Source organism: Nymphaea colorata, chromosome 1 (assembly GCF_008831285.2).
Source record: "Nymphaea colorata isolate Beijing-Zhang1983 chromosome 1, ASM883128v2, whole genome shotgun sequence".
In the NCBI taxonomy this organism is placed as follows: domain Eukaryota; kingdom Viridiplantae; phylum Streptophyta; class Magnoliopsida; order Nymphaeales; family Nymphaeaceae; genus Nymphaea; species Nymphaea colorata.
The window spans coordinates 4413578-4432039 of NC_045138.2; the positions used below are offsets into that span (position 1 = coordinate 4413578).

An 18462-nucleotide genomic window follows, 5' to 3' on the forward strand; every position below is an offset into this window, starting at 1 on the left:
TGTTTTCATCAGAATGAAAGGTCTTTAAACAAAAAGAGAGAAAACATATGAATGGAAAGAAAAATGGGGCAAAAAACTTTCCCTATAAATAAGAATATATAAAAAAAATGATGATATTTTTGTATGTTGTTATTAAAATATTATTACTCAGGTATCATTATTAGATTACTATTTTTGATATTATAAATTATTACCATCATCATCATCAGCTAAAATTTGCTTCTTAAATACCCTATTGATTTTCTTATTAAAGATTTTGATATAGAGAATATATCGTTTAATTAATCCGATCCAACAACAATTTCAGTTCCAATTGGATTCAACCAATTCTTAGAATCATGAGCTTTCGGATTTGATTCAAAAATGATTTTGTTGACATTAACGATACCGATTTAACCAGCTAGGAGACATGTCAACTTTCAACTTTGTACACCATACTTTGAGTGAGAAAATTATTTTCTACAATTAGTAGGCCGCACGCCAAGCTTTTTTTTTTTGTATAGTAGGGGTACTCATTCAATACTTTTAATTTCTTTAGAGCACTTATATATATAACAATCAAATATATCAAAACATTACATATATATATATATATATAACTAATTTTGTGAGGTTGATGTCGGCAAGCCAGTGGCGTGTGGAGCTTCAACAAAAAGCAAAAAGCATTACCTACTCTCCAGTCACCACAGCTCTTTTCAGGACTACTTTAAGACCTAATTGGGTAATGGAATACCTATAAAAGAAGCACCGCACGCCCACACTTTACAGTCCAACGAGTTTCAAGAAAGTGCACACAATAGAAAAGTTGTTGCTTATATTCATTTGCCTTCTATTTTGGAGAAGTAATAGCTTCAGGGGCAAAGATAAATCATGGGGCCTATGCCCCATAAAACCTACTTTTTGAAAGCTTAATTCAGTGGTTAGATCTAGGTAGACTTAAGTCCAGTTATGGGGGCAACCCTTCAAGACCTAAGTCACTGCCCCACGACTCATTAAAAATTTCTTAACTATATATTTAGTGTCTCCTAAAAAACAAAAATTGTGGCTCTACACTTGAATGGCTTTTCTCTTGTTAAGTGAATTTGGATCTGCCTATGATGGGCAGATCAATATATATATATATATATATATATATGTATGTATGTATATAAAGCCCCCACAGTATAAAATTTTTTATGCTCTATTTGGCCTCCCAATTATTCCTCCCAATTATTTAACTTTCACTAAGCTAAAAATCTAGTGATAGTTGGGTTGATAATAGATCTTGTACAGCTAAAAATGTCAAAAACTACGGCGCTGAAGCCAACACTTTTGCATCTAACTGATGAAAAGTGGTCCTCAAGGAGTAGAATGTTGCTTCTTTTCTTCTTTTTCCTTTTCTTTTCAGCAGGTGGTCAGCCACTTGTTAGCTTTTCACACAGATTGATATCTTATCTCAAAGAATGCAAAGGAAAATTTGTGAATAGTCCAGGTTCATCAGGGTGTACTTCCATCTGTTCAGAGTCGTGGGGTTTGTTTGTGCCAGTTGGATCTGGATCCAGTTCTTTATCATTTGTATGATTTATATGATTATTTTTTATTATTATAAGCCCCCATTAAGTATAAGTATAAGGCCATTTACTGTTACAGTTTCAATTAGGACAATACCATTTGTTAATATTATACATCATAGCCATCCCCTCATGTGGATGTATGACTTTTAGGCATCTGCGTAGATGGTGAGGCCGAGACTGAAATGGTTTGTAATTTCCTCGAGTATAAAAAAGTTTTATCTCTACATTGATGTTAACGAATCAGACAACCCCTAATTGTATCTATTTTTTCGGATATTCACATTTTAGGATTCAAATTCAGATTCGAATGTGAACAAAGAAAAGCCATACCTGAGCCCAATCACAGTCTGAATCTGATCCTAAACAGATCTTTACATTCATATTTGAATCTGAATCCGAATTTGGCTATTTTCCAAAATGTAAAAAGTATTAGATGTGTGATATTTATTTAAAATTAAATTTGATCCAAAAAATGAATCCAATTGAACAACTATATACTTGAATTGATTGGTTGTCATTTCTTAAATTTGAATCCGATTCAATTTTTTAATCGAACATTAAAAAAAATTTCTTTTCAAATGGTTCGATTAGATATCGGATCCAAATTGGATATATTGACATCTCTAGAATGATAGTTTTTCCAGTATCTCCAAAGTCTCTTTTTACTCATGAAACCCAAGAGATTACCTTAGACTTTCTACTTGTAAGATCTATAAATTTAGTTAAATTTTCACAAATCGACTCTAAAAAAATGTAGAATTTCTACAAGTTTTTGCATGATTTTCCTTCTACAAAGTGAACAGCTTGATGAGCTGTTTGATTACCTCTTATTTTACTCCGATCTAACATATTCAGGATCTCAAATTCATTAACTCTCTTCTTACTCAAGTGAGAATCTTAAATCCGAGCTCAGATTCTAGTGTGCATCTTTGGATATGTTTAGATCCATGATCTTAAGGTCAAAGATACTCGCACAAACGGAGTCTTACATGAACTATGCATTTGGTGGTACTCTACAAATCCTTTTTCACTTTTTCAAAGCTAATTCAAATATTTTAAGGATTTTCCATAACAAGCCTCCACGAGTTGTTTTGAGTCTTTTTACATTTTCCAGTTAGGAAATTATTTTTTGTTATTGTTGCATATTGTATTAAAGATTTAATTTGTTTTGTCAATTACGGTTTTTCTTTGTCATTCTTTTGAGTTAGTTATTTTTTAAGATTATATTTTATGGTATCTTGTATTTAAATAGTTTTTAACTAGTATATATTTGTCTATATTAGGGGCTTTATCATAAATTAAGTTAATTTTTTCGTATCCCTCCGTTCTCTTCCCCTCATTAATTTTTTCTTTCTCTTCCCTTCTTTTTCCTTCCTTCCCTTTCATTAAAATCCTATCCTTTCCATTGATTCAAACATTTTGGCCAATTAGAAGACGTGGTAATGATCCGACCACGAAATATACTTGGAATTACAAGATGCAGCTAATTTCGATCACAGAAATCTGTTTCGTTCAATTGGTGAAAGTTTTAGATGGCCCTCTGGTTTGTCATGGTAATTGCAAAACAAAGGCTGTAAAATGATCTGTATCACCTTACAAACGTCTGATTCTTTTGAGCTTTCTCCTACTTTCACTTAAGTGTCTCAAAATAGATAGATAGAGATACAGAATTCAATATTTTTAGCTCTTTGACACAGATCTGAAGTAATGATAAGACTGCTGTGTTGAGCAGATCTGCAAAGAGAGGTAATTGGGTGTTCTGCACTGCTTAGAACAAGGCACAGTAAAAATGCAGTGGCCAAGTTAGCAAGTTTAGCATGGTTTTCATAATTAAGAAAGAAATATTTATATGCATTAGTCGTTGAGCTTAATTTAGCTAAATTGAACTCAAGATAATGGCCAATTCTAAAGTTGAGCTTTCTTTTGCAGTTTCAGGACCTGCATCAGGAAAACCGAAGATGTGAAGCCCTTTTTCTAGTTTTAGGTACATAATGTTGGTCCTTGATGAATGATCAAAGTCTCGCTCTATAAAATAATTTCTTGTCCCTGCCTCCAATCGATGACTTACTACCGAAGGAAGGAATTTTTATCACTCCAACTGTGCCTATAAAGCGAAAGAAGCAAGCTCAGTCAGTTGCCACTCTCCTCTTTCACTCTGCACACATCTTAGATTTCTGTCACACCAGGCAGTACCACATTACCATGGACAGATTTCAGAACGTAAACAGAGGTTTAGAAGTTCCCCTCCAGTCCTTTCCACCAAAGAGGGGAAAAGTGAAGGCAAACATTTGGAAGAAGCTCAAGGCAGCAGTTTCCTGCAAGAAGGTTCATGACTCCATGGCTGCTGCAAAGTATTCTGGGCTGCCATCGTCATCTTTGAAGGGTAAAAGTTGACAGAGAAAAACTCTCAAATACTATATTCTTTATTTTTTCATTTGAATGCATGTCCATATGGAATTTTAGTGAAAATTTGGTGATAAACCAACAAGAATTATGTAGCGCATGCTTTTGTACTGTGCTTTATACTGTGGATTCTTGTAGAAAGGCTATGACTCCGTTCAAGTCTCAGGGGATCATTGTATACAGTTTTATAGCTTAAGCATAAAATTGGGAAACTGGTCGAATGAACTTTCTTTAAACGAACTGTCATGGCAAGCTTTGACAGATCAACAGGCTTCTCCGTATCTCATTTATCATCTTCCATTTGAAAGTGACAAGATTTCCTGAGAACAGAGAACAGGGACAAAATGTTGCAAGAATTTCCTCTGTTTCCATCTTTTGTGGAAGAAAACCTATGAAAAAAATTTCATGGCTTAGAAGGTTGACCATTGGGGTAAAAGCCCAACCGCCCCGTGTAGCTATTGGAGATCTAAGTCATAAACATCAACAAACAGCAAATCAATGGTTTTGAACTTGTGATGATTCACCAACTTGGTTACCTAATGGTTAAGGACGGATTTTCCTTCCTCTGCAGAAAGACAACAAAAGGGATTCTCACAGAAGCAGATCAAGATGATTTGCATGTTTTCCGCGTTAATTTAATCGAATCAATCGATGATGAAAGTCCTGAATGTAGTTTGATGCACAGCTGATAATGGAAAAACTTAGACTGTTATTGAGCAGATTGCGGAAAATTTTAGAGTCAGAACATCCTTGCAAGTAAACATGACAAGCTGACTCTGAGAATGAACTTTAAGTATTTGCAGATGCCATCTCTTCTCATTCTCAAACAAAATCTAGCCATAGATTTTAAAAATTCTCTTTGTCTCTCTTTCCGAAATGAGGACTTAGTATGTTTATCAACGATTTCTTGAATAATGGAAAAAACAGATGTGTGCCCTGCGGTGATGAAACAGTCCAGGATTTGATGATTCAAACTAAAGGTGGTCTTTGTAAGCTGGCTGGGTCTAATTTGGAGGCGGGCTGTTAATTATGTGGTTGACAGTGACTCCCTGCTTTTCAGTATCTTTGGTTATAACTTATCGTCTTCTCACGTGTATGACATAATAAGCTGATCCCCAACAACGATGGATAGAACTGTCACTGCAGAAACCACTGTAGGTTCCCATGAAAGCTTTAGATGCAAGTGGATTCTCTCTCTCTCTCTCTCTCTCTCTCTCTATCTTTACTTATATATATATATATATATATATATATATATATATATATATATATATATATATATATATATATATAGAGAGAGAGAGAGAGAGAGAGAGAGAGAGAGAAAGAGAGAGAGAGTATAACTCCAAAGCTGGTAAGTTTTAGTCCTACCGTTAATTTTCTAAGAGTCATTCCCTGCCAATTAGAATATGGGCCACCTAGCTAGAGGGTTGGAATAGTCAAGTGTTCAAGTAGTTGAAAGCAGTGTTGTCAAAGTCCGCCTGAATAAGTCGGGTTGGTGGCGAATCGATTCAATTCACAGGCTGATCTGAAGTTGCCTCACGTGATACACTATTCATTTTGAAATATTTCATGTTTTTTAATTTTTTTTTGTTGATCTTTTCATTTTTTTTAATAATATACTTGGCAATTCTTAGCCGTTCAGCTAAATCACAACTTTTACTATTCGTCTTTTACTATTTGGAAAATATTTTAAAACTTTTTGTTTAAAAAATTATTTTGCCAACATTTTTCCTTCATTTGTTTGAATAGATAATATATTTGGTAATTCATAGCCGCCTCGGTTGCAAAATGGTCAACAGTCCACCATCCAGTCTGTCTCCACTCTGTTGGCATAATCTCATAAGAATCTGATTCACCATAGAATTTCTATATTTCCAACCAAGCTAGAATGCCTATATTTACTTTCGGATAAAAATGATTGTAATAACGTTCAAGGCGCTAAGAGCCGAATGTCAACGATGCCAAGGTGAATATTTGCGCCCTGAATTTTACCATTATTTTGTAAATATGACATTCCCAATAGTGTAATTAATTTTCTATTTCTATTTTTTTTATCATAAACATGATAAAAACACAAGTCTTTCAAATCTTCAATGATGTAAACTGTACTGTTCTCTGACCACGGGCAATCAATGGCGTGTTCTTGAATGGTGACCAGCTTATAGGAAAACGTAAATTTTTTCTTTCATATGTAAACATGTCGAATAAGTTTGAAAATTTTCGAAAAAACGTGTTCAAAAGTTAGGTTGGAACGAACGTAAACTTTGGAATTGCCTAACTTATGGGCGAACAATATATGAAACAAATTCAAACATAAATGTGTTGTTAGTATAGCACCAAAAGTTGGGTACGCTTTTGTAAGATTTTACAGAAAAGCTTCTCCGAGAAGCAACGAAAAGGAGCAATGAATGAAACATTTTAAAAAAATGAACAGGACCACAAGCCTATCTAAAAGCCCTACGGGATAATGCGCATGCTTTGAACTCATTTTAACTCTTTATGTTGGGAGTCCAAGTTTCGTATTAATTATTTTATATAGTCTCTTTCTGGTTTGTGATTTGAGAATCTTGTCAATTTTAAATTTCTAATGTACTGGATCGACATTCCAATCCTGCCTGTAATGCATTTTTGCTGTCCCAGATCCAATACATTTGCAACCCATTCTCTATCCCCCGCTCCCTCTCTCTCTCAAGATCGGACGAACATCAGTTATCTGGATTTGTAGCAAGAGCAGGAATGCAAAACTTGTGCTTAGTATGATCCATTATTACAAGGCTTTTCAATCAGCCTATGTTCATCTTTTTTCTCGGTTACACCATTAGCAGCATTTGCTTCTCCATTTCTGACCAGCTTGCATGTCAAAGAGGCTTGCTTCACGAAGCAAATGATAAAATAAAGGATCAAAACAGGAACCTGCTTCCTTCATAACTCCAGCTGATCCCTTTAGCAGGTGAGCTTGCCCACCCCAGAAACTAGCTTGAGTTTAGCAGCCAGGGATGTCAACTCTGTGCCTATCTCAGAAAGAGGGACCAGTGCTTATCAACAAACACCCATTTACGCCACAGCCTGGCTCCCTGATGTAAACAGCAAAGGCATCAACATGAGATCGACACTACAGTTCCAAGTAATGGTTCCACTTTGACAGCATGAAAGGAAGTATTTGCACGAACCTCCTTGGCAGAAAAGTTCCATAAGCAAGCAGAAAAGATTACCATCTCAAAGCTTCCACCTATGTAATTGCAATTCAGCCTCTGCCAAGTCCTTCTGGGCTTTCTTCCTCCGATAAAATATAGGACAATCACGACTGTGAAAAAGAGATGCCATAATTAGCAATATGATCATGTTCAGACTTTAGACATACATGAGAAAATGATGCAGACCTTGTACAAAGAACATCTTGGTGTAGAGATCCTTGGCATCTTTGACACTCTGTCCATAGTCTACCAAACTGCACCTCCAACTCTCTCACTGCAAAGCAAGCCAAATATAAAAGTAAACAAAAGCTGGAGGTGAGCACAAGTCATAGATCTCTTGCAGTAGGTACCATTCGAAACTGTTTTACTGTACAGCTCAACTTCTCTTCCCTTGCAGTGTTTGCAAAGTGTTTGCTCTGCATTACTGCCAATATAGAAAAGAGAACAGGCTCATCAGCTGCATATCAACACCGCATGAAAGGTTGCTATTCAATAGAGTCAACAGAAAACGATACTACAAAGGCATATCATGAAGACATAATGTCTAAGAAAAAAATTTCCTATAACACTTAAAAAAATTAGTTCGATTCAGCCAAAATGCACCAAAGGTATGTGAAAAAATTGCATTCTTGCAACTTCATATGAACATGAGAAACCATGTAATCTACGTCACATGGGCACTTCAGTAAGGTCCCCATACCCGTGTCGCCATAACAACATAGCAAAGTTGCAAACAGGGTCTTTGGACACAGGTGAGTAATTTTTGGATAGAAACCGATCCAAATTACTTACTTTAACTAGATTTAGCTTGTTTCTAACTCAGTTTTCATTCTGTCTTTGTGAGCTTTGGTCATTAGCATGTAGTGTTCGTATTTATATTATTTGTACGCTTAACTGTTGTTTTAATTTTGTAGTTTTTTGAGGAATTATATATATATATATGAGGAGATGAAATCCTCCAGCCATCCAGATCTTCATCCAATCATGTCCCTCGATGCAATGCATCGGGTGGATGTGATTAAACACACAGCTTGATGCAGTGCATCAGGCAGTATGCTGTTAGAGGCTGGAGGATTTCTCCGTCCAAACCTAGACAAACAAATCTAAGAACCCTATATATATACACACACACATACCCACATCTTCTAAAGTTACCATGCCCAGACCCACATCTCCGTACGAGTACCCAAACCCCAACCATATAACTTAGCATGTAATGCATAACCAACAAAGTTACAGACCAATCAACTCGAAATGCATGTGGTTTGACCTACAAGAACATAGAAGAAATTTCATAGCAGGCAAGCAGCTCAAACATCATCATCTCATTATAAGTACCAGTCAGTTGTACATCACCACTAAGCAGAATTTCAGAGTCTGGTGCTTCATTTCAGGGGAAATTAAAGTGTGCAACATCAAAAATTTATTTGCACTGCAACAAAAAACCAGTCAGCTACCTGATTGGAGTCTTGCAGCCAATACAGCTAAGTTGCTTCTTTGCAAATTTCATTATACCACTATTTGAAGGAGTTGAGATGGAAATAGCTCTTGTGTGACTGCCATGAAGAAGCTCCTCTTCTGCATTCTTCAAAATTGGCTCGAATATTCTCAAGAGAGGCTGCAAGACAAGAATAAAAGGTGCGTGAACTTTTGAGAACAGAGCATGCGAACGAGAGAGAGAGAGAGAGAGAGAGAGAGAGAGATTGACCTTACTAATTTGATTCTCAAGATAGTATTGATGATCTATAGGAATATTATTCTCCAACACAAATATAGGATCCTCAGATTTTTCATAGGCCTGTTTAGCACCAGAGCAGTGTTCCCAAATGAATCAGATCTTTCACATCTATCAGATAGTTCTCAAGTCCATCAGACAAAATCTACCTTAGCACCTTTAGCAGCTTTAATAATTACATAAGGAACCCGATCACCAACATTTGGTGCAGTTGCAGCATCTCTCTATCATCAGAACCAAAGTGTCAGATGCAACTAATCATGTCCCCAAAGCACAAAAACAACCAGCAAGATTGAACACCTTACCATGGAACCACTATGAAACAAATTGAAAAGTACAGACTATTTACAATCAAATCCCAAGGCTACAATATCAAAGAGATCACTTTTAGATTAGGGTACTCTATCACAACCAATAACTGAATAAAGTAGCTCAGCCTATGGTAATAAGGCAAGCCATAAGGCAGTTGCATAAACAACACAAAGTAACTGCTAGCTTGAAAATTTAAAGTACCAGAAGGACACAGACAGTATAACCCCATGCTGCACGCAAGAAAAAAAGAGGGAGAAAGAGAGTCCATGCGGATTTGGTCAATGGATGCAACAACAATTTCCTTAGCCATTAGGTTTATCAAATCCCTGTCTAGATCCATGAAGGTGTTTGCAATTTATTTAGCTCCAAAAAAGATGTATCTCAACTTTTACCCATGCGCTTTTGCCCTTTAACCATTATGGTTTAGGGTTTAGAGCAATTAAAAATAATAAACATAAATTTCCAGAAAGTGGATTTTTGTTCTGGAAAACTCCTAATTTAATTTGTAAAAGCAAGAAAACGCCCATGATCAAACCATCAATATTTGAACCAAGTCCATCGAGGTTTCCAGAGTTACTATCAGTGTCCTACACCTGTAGAACACTAAAAGTTAACATAAGTATTTGCCAAAGAAACTTAAAGATGTTCAATATATTCCGCCCTTAATTTCACTCAAGTAACAAATTTCTCCGGAGATCTTGTTAACTCATCAGAAGAAATTGTTAGGCATGATCCACAAGATTTCAGACTTTCAGTTTATGCATGAACCAGATAACCATCTTCAGCACGTCATGCCAAAAAATTATTGTACAAATGGCATGGCCTTGCACTGTGCTAATAAAAAGGAGAAAAAACTACAGCAAAAAGGCTTTGTTCTGAGACTTTGAGACCTATTAGGAAGTTGACAGAATAAGGAAACAGATTATTTCACATGAACAAGAAAACCAAAAGATTAAACTAATAACCATAGAATCACCTAAGCCCCATCCTCATCACTAGCACCCCTTGCATTTATTAAAGCCTCTTGTTGTTTAACAAAAAACCATAAAGTTACTAAAATTGTGTGCTGAACTAGATTTAATTTGAAAAGACAAAATTTAAGGAGATTGAAAGAAGAAGATGCCATCAGTAGTTTCAACCAAAATTGAGAACATAACTTTTGGTAATTTACCTTGCGCATGCGTTCAGCAAGTTCAACATGTGCAGCTTTCACCGCATAGTCATCTCCAGTTTTTGTCAAGCCCTATTAGCCATCATATTTAACCTTAAAAACTATTAAATCATCCAGACCAAAAATTCCACACAAGAGTTTATTGTGACAGCAAATAAAGCATATGATACTGGTTGGCAGTTATTAGTAGCCACCAGCCACACTGGTAATGCAGAATTAGCTGTGTCTCAAATTGCCCAGTCTAACAACTGCAGAGGAGAGGATCTCTGAAGTAGCTCACTAAACCAGAGACACTAGCTCCCGTGCCCATATACCTCATAGTGAGACATAGATTTTAGACGCCAGTTAAACTAAGAAAAAGCACTAACCTTTGTTATCACCAAAAGAGACAAATCCATGCGGTTCAATAGAAGATCAGCAATTGTGTTTTTAACGTACTTAACAGCAGCTGGAATGTCCCGTTCAATCAGTATTTTATGAAGGCATTCATTCACCAGATTCTTTACCAGAAGACAGTTGTCCCTTCTAACTGTTTCAATGCCTGCTCCATGCAACTTGGCAAAATTAAGATGGAAAATAGAGGAAAATATTAAGTCTAAAATATCCAGATCAAACCCACCCTTTGTGTCCATCTTATCATATTTTTCTGGTTTTGTCCACAGAAGTCCTGCATACCTCTTCTTACTGATAAGAAGATATGGATAATACACTTTCTCAAACTCCAGCTTGATGGGCTAATAGTCAACGCAAACACAAAAATGCCATCCATCAAATTTCTATACTGAGATTGTAATATAAACTTCGTATAAGTAATTGACAATATAGTAGAGATGAAGATGATCATTGTGCTTATCTAGACCAAGATCCACTTTAAAATAGCTACCTAGTCTCACTTTACACAATTTTATGCTCTTCAGAACACAACAGTTAATTCATCATCAAGGAGTTGTCTATTTATATATATAATTTTCACTGAATTTGCAAAGGGATGCCAGTCAAAGTTTTATCCAGCTTTTTTCTATGAAGTAGATATTTTCCATGCTGGGCACCAAGTTAATCATGGAAAAAAAGGGATGTTCAACACAGATAAAGTTATGAAGAAATATTTGGGATCCACTCTTTCTGAAACGATTAACATTGAAAGCTAAAAGATGCACAAAATTTTTAGACAAAGGTTTTCCTCCTTGAAGAGATAATCAATTTTTCAACAAAATCAGCCCTTCAGGAAAAAGTATTCCCAGGCCAAAATGTAGCTATGTTCAAGTTATGTGAAAACAAAAAGGAAACACGACTATCATGTACTTTTTGGCAATAGAAAGTAGCATTTCTCCTACAGTACCTACAAAGTTAAAAACTGAACCAAGCTGCTGATTAAGCTACCAAGTTTAGCATTAAAGGCATCCAATTTCTTAGTTTTTAGTTGGTTATTACTTTACAAAAAAAGAAAATAACAGTAGTTTCAAAATAACCACATACAGAGGGTTATCCACAATTGATAGAGGAAGTGGAAAAAACAACACATTTGGGCATTCAGGGTAGTTTTCTTCTGAGTAATTATGAACCCTATAGACCATATCTGTAGGTGGTCAAAGACTCTAAAACAACTCCCTGGGATATCTTGCATTTGGGAACAGGGGGAAAATGAACCTAGTGATACTTTTGTTTTTCACCTCCACCAATAGAAATAGGAAGCTAATGCCATGCATACCTTCGTGAATGTGCCGCTGATATACTCAGCTGCCTCTCTACCTAATTGCATTGCAGCATCTACAGTTGGTACTCCAAACTGTACCATGACTGAATCAGTGTCTCCATATACAACCTGACATTAAAGGGTTTGTTCTCAAAAAGCTTCAGATATTGACATGTACATCTGTCTCCAAAAAGAGTTTAACATTTTAGCCAGCATATGTAGCAATCAAGAAAAGAGGAAGAAAAGGTACCTCAGCATTATGCTCATAGCCACCTTTAGTAGTAAATCGTGCCTCAACTAGCTTCTTGGTTTCCTCTATCATCTGACGACCTGTGTGATGTTCAGAATACTATTCAGTAAGGTTAATGAGTTATATTAATGAATGCTTTTCACGTCCATTTAATTACAGAAAATAGACAAATCTTGCACATTCACAAGTAGGACATAGACAGTATGAAATTGATCTCTCATATTACCATAGCTGGTCACACTAGAAGATATTTCTAGACAAGGCAGCTGCCCAACAGTAGCTCCAGTAAATCCATAGACAGAGTTTGCACTGACCTGGAATTTCCGGTTCCATGGTGTCAAACAATATGAAGCATTACAAGATCATCAAGACCCTTCTAAAAATTATCTTGCACTATATGCATTTAAAATTTTAGAAAATGAACGAATTTGAAAAAAGGAAATTTCCAAGCAATACCTTTAAAGCCAGCTGGCGACCATCCAAAACAGCCCTCTCAAATGGATCTTTGGCTTCCTGAAACATAGTGTAAGATACTGTAAGGGACAAAGAACTAGATTGCCTTGTGAAATTCATTACATAGTACCATATGAACATATGAAAGAAAGACAGCAGGCAACATCTACTGTGTTTTTTTATTTCATATTCACATGATCTAGTATTTCTAGAGATGTCAACTATCAGACAGCAGGCAACATTTACTGTGTTTTTTTTATTTCATATTCACATGATCTAGTATTTCTAGAGATGTCAACTATCAAACCAAATATTTCTTTTACTTTGTGTGTTAACAAGATATCTGCAGCCAACTTTGTGGTTTTCTAAATATTTCACTTTGAATGGGGAAACAGCTCCCATGGTTGAGACTTGAGAGCATATACGAAAACAGCAGCTGCTTTCAGCAAGTAAATGTCCTTATCGTCTCCTACCTCTTTAAATATTTTTTTTATTTTTGCGACTTATTCCACCAAATTTTGCAAAGAAACATAAAAATAGCTAGTTATGCGCTATATTTGAGGCCATAAATCCCATGGAATTGATTTATCCAGTCATCAGCACACACAATAACAAATACTGCAGGATAAACCAGCTGAAATTATGTGAGCTGCTGAACGTTGTCATCTTCTAACTCACAAACATGAAAATCAGGAAAAAAATCACCTTCAAATCTGCCTTAGCTCTTTTACGAGCAGCTAATAGCTCTTCAAGAATCTCTGGAAGTATTCCCTGGAAAAGAAAATGGTGTAGAATTTAATGTGATCAATGACCATAGCCATCTAAAATAGAAGAGGGGAAACTTCATTGGTATATGAGGCATTGATTCATATGCATGCACAGTTAAAAGAAAACAAAATTTATTGACTTCAAGTTGCAAACCTTCTGCAAATTTGACTTCACAAAGGTTTCACCAGATGGTGTTCTGTTAATACATTCAGGTGGCAGGTTTAACTTGCGAACATCCTCAGGCAAAACCTGCATATACTTGAAAATCACTCGATATAGTAATGAAGGAATGGCAGAAACATGAACTAAGAGAAACAGAAGCTTTACCAGCGTGCAGTAGCATAAATTATATGCCATCATAATAGATGGATACAGTGAAGCAAAGTCCAGAGTAGCAATTGGATTTTCATAGAATCCTGATTTGGCTTCTAAAACCTGCACAATATCTACATGAGGTTAACAGAAGATATTAGACAAAAACAGATCCCTTTAAAAATTTCATATATGGACTTAACATGCTGAAGAAAATATTCAAAGAAGCATAGCTACATAGTGCGACCCATATATATGGACCTCGTAGATGTCATGCTATCAGAACTAAGTGACTCTTTTGGGTGATTTGGTTGTGCCTTTGTGCACACTTTGCTTTTGTGATCTCTGAGAGATATCTTATGAGTTAATCAACTTTTCTTGTACTTGGTTCTTGCCAAAATGAAAGCACTTCTAGAAAATCCTTTATTCACATAATCATAGTTTTTACTAAGCATATGCACTAACCATAGCCTGAATACCATTCAACAAATGATTCAAGCTTTCAGCCGCAGCCATACTTTAAAAAAAAACATAAGATTTCAAACAGATAATAGAGGATAATTCAAAACTTTAAGCAGCAAAATCTTACAGTTGCGCCTTCATAAGTGTCCTGCCCAGATCCTTGGCCCTTGGCATTGGGAATAACGAGGTTCTTTTGCTTTGATTTCCTCAAAAGCTGAGAAAGAACCTGGTTTGCAGTTTATACAGCATTAAAAAAAACCAGACGCAAAACATCTGCTTAATATATTCATAAAATTGCCAAAAGTATGTTAATTGTTAACCTTTATGCTCTGCCCTCTGGAAAGCAGAAAGGAGATTGGCACCCCAGTAACTCGAGCCATCTCTACATAATTATATATATACATCAGCTTGTCCAAGAGACGCTGTGGAAGATAAGCATCCTGCAAGCAAAAGAGTTTCTTTAGTTTCACACAAAACCATAAGCATAAGCCATATAGTAATATATACTTGCTAATAAAATTACTCCATTTAAGCTGGTTAAGAGGACAAGTATGATATAGCTTGTGGCCAAGTCAAAATAATTTCTTCAAGGCTCTTGCAAATGAGTATTCAGATACTTGTTTGCACAAATATTTGTTCATACAAGTCCAACTATACGTATACAAGCCCAGCATTTCTTTTTAGATTTGTAGACAACCTCAAACAAGACATTTTTCTTCCAAAAGAATCCTTTTTCAAGTCTAAGTGAACAGCTGATCAAAAATGGAAAATAAGAAAAACATACATGTGGCATCAAAAAACCCAAAATAACTCATGCTTTGTGCTTATACATGTACACACCTACGCTCCCTCTTTAGGTCCAGAAGTAACTTTAAGCTAGAGGTATCTCACTCTAGAAGCTTAATTTGCAAGCCCGTGTGAACACTTTCATATCTATCAAAACAAAAACAAGCTCCAATTATTGCTTTATACATGAACGTGATGTAGGTAATCTCCATGTTTATGTGCATGGACGGACACCAATTAGGTTACTTTTAAGAGATGTGTGCATGCCACATAAGCATGACCAAGCTGGATGTGCTTGTGCTGATGCATAGTACCATAGTCACACAAAAACGCGTTACTTAAAAAAAACGTGAAAAAAAAAGTGAAAAATTAATTTGCAGAAAAAAAAGGAAAAATCATGCTTTTAAAAAAAAGAAAAAAAATGAAAAAGACACAAAAAATGCATTTTTTTCAGTGTATTTTTTGATGCGTACATTTTTTTGGGGTTCAGTGACATAACTTCTAATATTTGGAAATCATAATGCCTTTAAATCTTAGTTGTCAGGCGACGCCTAGGCATGGACTAGTCGTTAGGCCACATCCCACGCCAAAGTCCATCACTTAGGCATGGGGGGTGGGTTTGGCACCTAGGCTAGACTAGGCAGGCTAGCGCTTAGTCCATTTGGGTGTTTGGGTGACTTTAGCCTCTGATATTTGATTTGTTTTGCTTCCCAATACCTGTTATCCCTTGAGATTAGCTTAATTTTATTTCAGGGAGTCTGATTGACCCAGTTATTGCAAAAGCTACATTGAAAACAAAGAATTTTTTGCTATACGTATCTCACAGAATTACAATTTGCGCAGACATTAAATTGCTTGCAATGTATATCTTTTACTTGAATTGATTGAGTTAGGATTGTAGGTGTGATTTGAGTTCTACTAATGTATGCAGTATGCACTAGACAGCTTAAGTCAGAGTCGTGTAGGTGTCTTTCACGATCGTCCAAATTTGTTCATATTCAGTTGCCATCTACCATAGGTCCAGTCCAGAGAGCCAGTGTTGTACGTATCGTACGTATCATACGATGCATGGCCATACCGTACAATATGTACCGTCTCGTTTTAAATTTACGATACAATACACCACCTATATTGCAAACAGGTGGTGTATCGTACGTGTATTGCATGTATTGTACGATACAAGGCGATACACCCCGTATCGCACGATACATGTCTATTTTGAAAAATATGGTGTTAAACTACCCTTTTTCAGAATAATTTTTTAAACTTGACTCCCTCTTCATTTATGAACATATCTAATAGTTGAAGAAGGGGGAGATTGTGGCAATTTTCAAAAGGAATATAACTTGCCTCCCTCTTAGTTCATGTTGTGTTGCTATATGATATTATGACCACTCATTAATGTTTGAGAAGTAACTTCATACCTAAAATAAGCATGCCATTATGTATAACATGTTTTTTCATTAAAAAAACATATTTTTATTTTTCTTGATTTATCTGATTTTGCTCTATTTTTTCTATTTTTTAAATTAAAAAAATAAATTTTGACACTTTACAGTACGGTGTATCTATTGGCCTGACTAATACGGCTTACGATATGTTTTTTACAACATTGTAGAGAGCACAGATTTCAAAGTATGTATTATTTTGAATTTTTGATTATTTTCTGTTTCATGTATATTGTTTAGAGCTCAGTTTCAGTTCTACAATAAGAAGTCTATCATCTGGTTTATTCTTCACTAAACTTTTCCTCTGCTGTTTTACAAGTTGATTTTGACTAATCCTAACTTGCTAACTTAACACATAAAACATAAAGCTAACACTTTAGAATTAAAAACAACTAAGCAAAATTGCAACAACTTTTGGACACCTTTTTAGGCTAGGTGAGCCTAGCCCCTTTGACAGCTAAGGTTTAAATTAAACAAACGTTAAAAAAAAAGTCGACTTCATCGATCATACCTGAATTGATTTCTTTGGGGAGGAAGGAGCTGGCGTTCTAGGGTTTTTGGAGAAGACAAGTTATGCCATGGGAGTTGGAGAAAACAACTACCACTCATTCAGTCCATTTTGGCAGGCAACAGATTCCATTCTTGATTTTCTTTCTCCGGTCTTACCCAAAGTTTATATCTCCTCTTAGCAATCTCTCTCTTATTACATGTTCGTGTAGGTTAAAGGACTCCAAATGGACTGCACACATCGTGTTGAAGCATGTCCATTAATTTTTCTGCATATTTTGAACTTCACCGTGATTACTAGGTTTGTCACATGGGTGCTGACCATGATGTAAATTTGCTGCTACACCAGAAATCAGGTGCACACTGGGTGCACAGTGCTGGTTGATGGTTATTGTGTTGATGTTATATTTATGATTATAATGATATAATATACAAATATGAAAACTCATACATGTATTGACTTATTAGTTTTTTTATTTATTTTATATTTCCCTAATTTTTAGGATTTTTTAAATTTTTTAAAAATTTACCATACTTTTCCCGTCTTTTCAAGTTCGCCGTATGATACCGAAGAAAAAACCTTGCCATTTAAAACTCAAAAACATTATTTGTGACTATGATGCATACACATGCATACATGTATATGCATTATAATGGATGTTCATTTATAATGTATATACAATTATACATGCAAACGTCCACGCACATACAGCATGAGTCCACAAGCAGACATGGTTTTTCATCCTTCATGGATCAAACTTTCGTCCCACTCCAAATACTACTCTAATCATGAGAACTGAAAATTTTTTGATATTTTCAACAATTTAACTGCAGCATTTATTATTTACAAAAGTCAATTACTAACAAACTACATGCTTTCTTTTGCTTCTTGTGGGTTTTCAATGCATGTTGTTTCTATCACAGGTTAAGAGATCTGATAAATGTCAATGGTAGGAACCACAATTACTGGCAAAGAAGCTGATGAAATGTGCTTTATTTTCCTACTGGGACCAAGAGAACTTTCTAAATTATACTGGAAAGCAGTGTTTAATAGAAAAATAAACTTCAGATTTCTATAATAATTTGCCAGACAAACTTGAAGATGTTCAGGACTACAAAGAAGCTATTGATGAATCAAAAATACAAAGTGAATGACAGCAACAATTCTAGGTAGCAATTCAAGGTAAGAGGAAAAGTACATGCCTTCAGACAGTACACCGCAAGCCGCCTCCTTGTCTCTGCATTCCCATTTTGAAGATCAGAAATTATTGAGTGGTGAACATCCTCTTTCTGTTTCCAGTGAAAAGTAAAATCATATGCATAGATATTCTAAACCATAAGATAAAAAAATGGAAAATTTGAAGTTCAGATCTGCGCACATACTAGCATATATGTAATTAAATAACTGCATC

The 18462-nt window shown here is 35.6% G+C and overlaps 1 protein-coding gene across 8 annotated transcripts in view; it reads right to left on the bottom strand.

Annotated features, from left to right (window-relative positions):
- LOC116245945 (DNA polymerase delta catalytic subunit) overlaps window positions 1-18462 on the bottom strand; it is a 92516-nt gene that overhangs the window by 56820 nt on the left and 17234 nt on the right. The window contains exons 12-31 of one of the 8 annotated variants that reach the window (XM_031617583.2): window positions 18254-18340; window positions 14630-14749; window positions 14437-14535; window positions 13863-13970; window positions 13689-13784; window positions 13473-13538; window positions 12771-12827; window positions 12541-12628; window positions 12315-12394; window positions 12080-12193; window positions 10991-11105; window positions 10740-10912; window positions 10372-10443; window positions 9038-9112; window positions 8862-8951; window positions 8611-8771; window positions 7504-7577; window positions 7340-7427; window positions 7172-7263; window positions 6678-7033 (exon numbers count right to left, since the gene is read on the bottom strand). In XM_031617583.2, the coding sequence (XP_031473443.1) occupies window positions 7176-7263; window positions 7340-7427; window positions 7504-7577; window positions 8611-8771; window positions 8862-8951; window positions 9038-9112; window positions 10372-10443; window positions 10740-10912; window positions 10991-11105; window positions 12080-12193; window positions 12315-12394; window positions 12541-12628; window positions 12771-12827; window positions 13473-13538; window positions 13689-13784; window positions 13863-13970; window positions 14437-14535; window positions 14630-14749; window positions 18254-18340 (1851 nt within the window). In that variant the 3' untranslated portion in view covers window positions 6678-7033; window positions 7172-7175. Of the gene's footprint in view, window positions 1-6677; window positions 7034-7129; window positions 7264-7339; window positions 7428-7503; window positions 7578-8610; window positions 8772-8861; window positions 8952-9037; window positions 9113-10371; window positions 10444-10739; window positions 10913-10990; window positions 11106-12079; window positions 12194-12314; window positions 12395-12540; window positions 12629-12770; window positions 12828-13472; window positions 13539-13688; window positions 13785-13862; window positions 13971-14436; window positions 14536-14629; window positions 14750-18253; window positions 18341-18462 lie in introns of those variants that run through there. The other 7 variants (XM_031617582.2, XM_050075666.1, XR_007572331.1 and 4 more) reach the window with 7 other exon arrangements.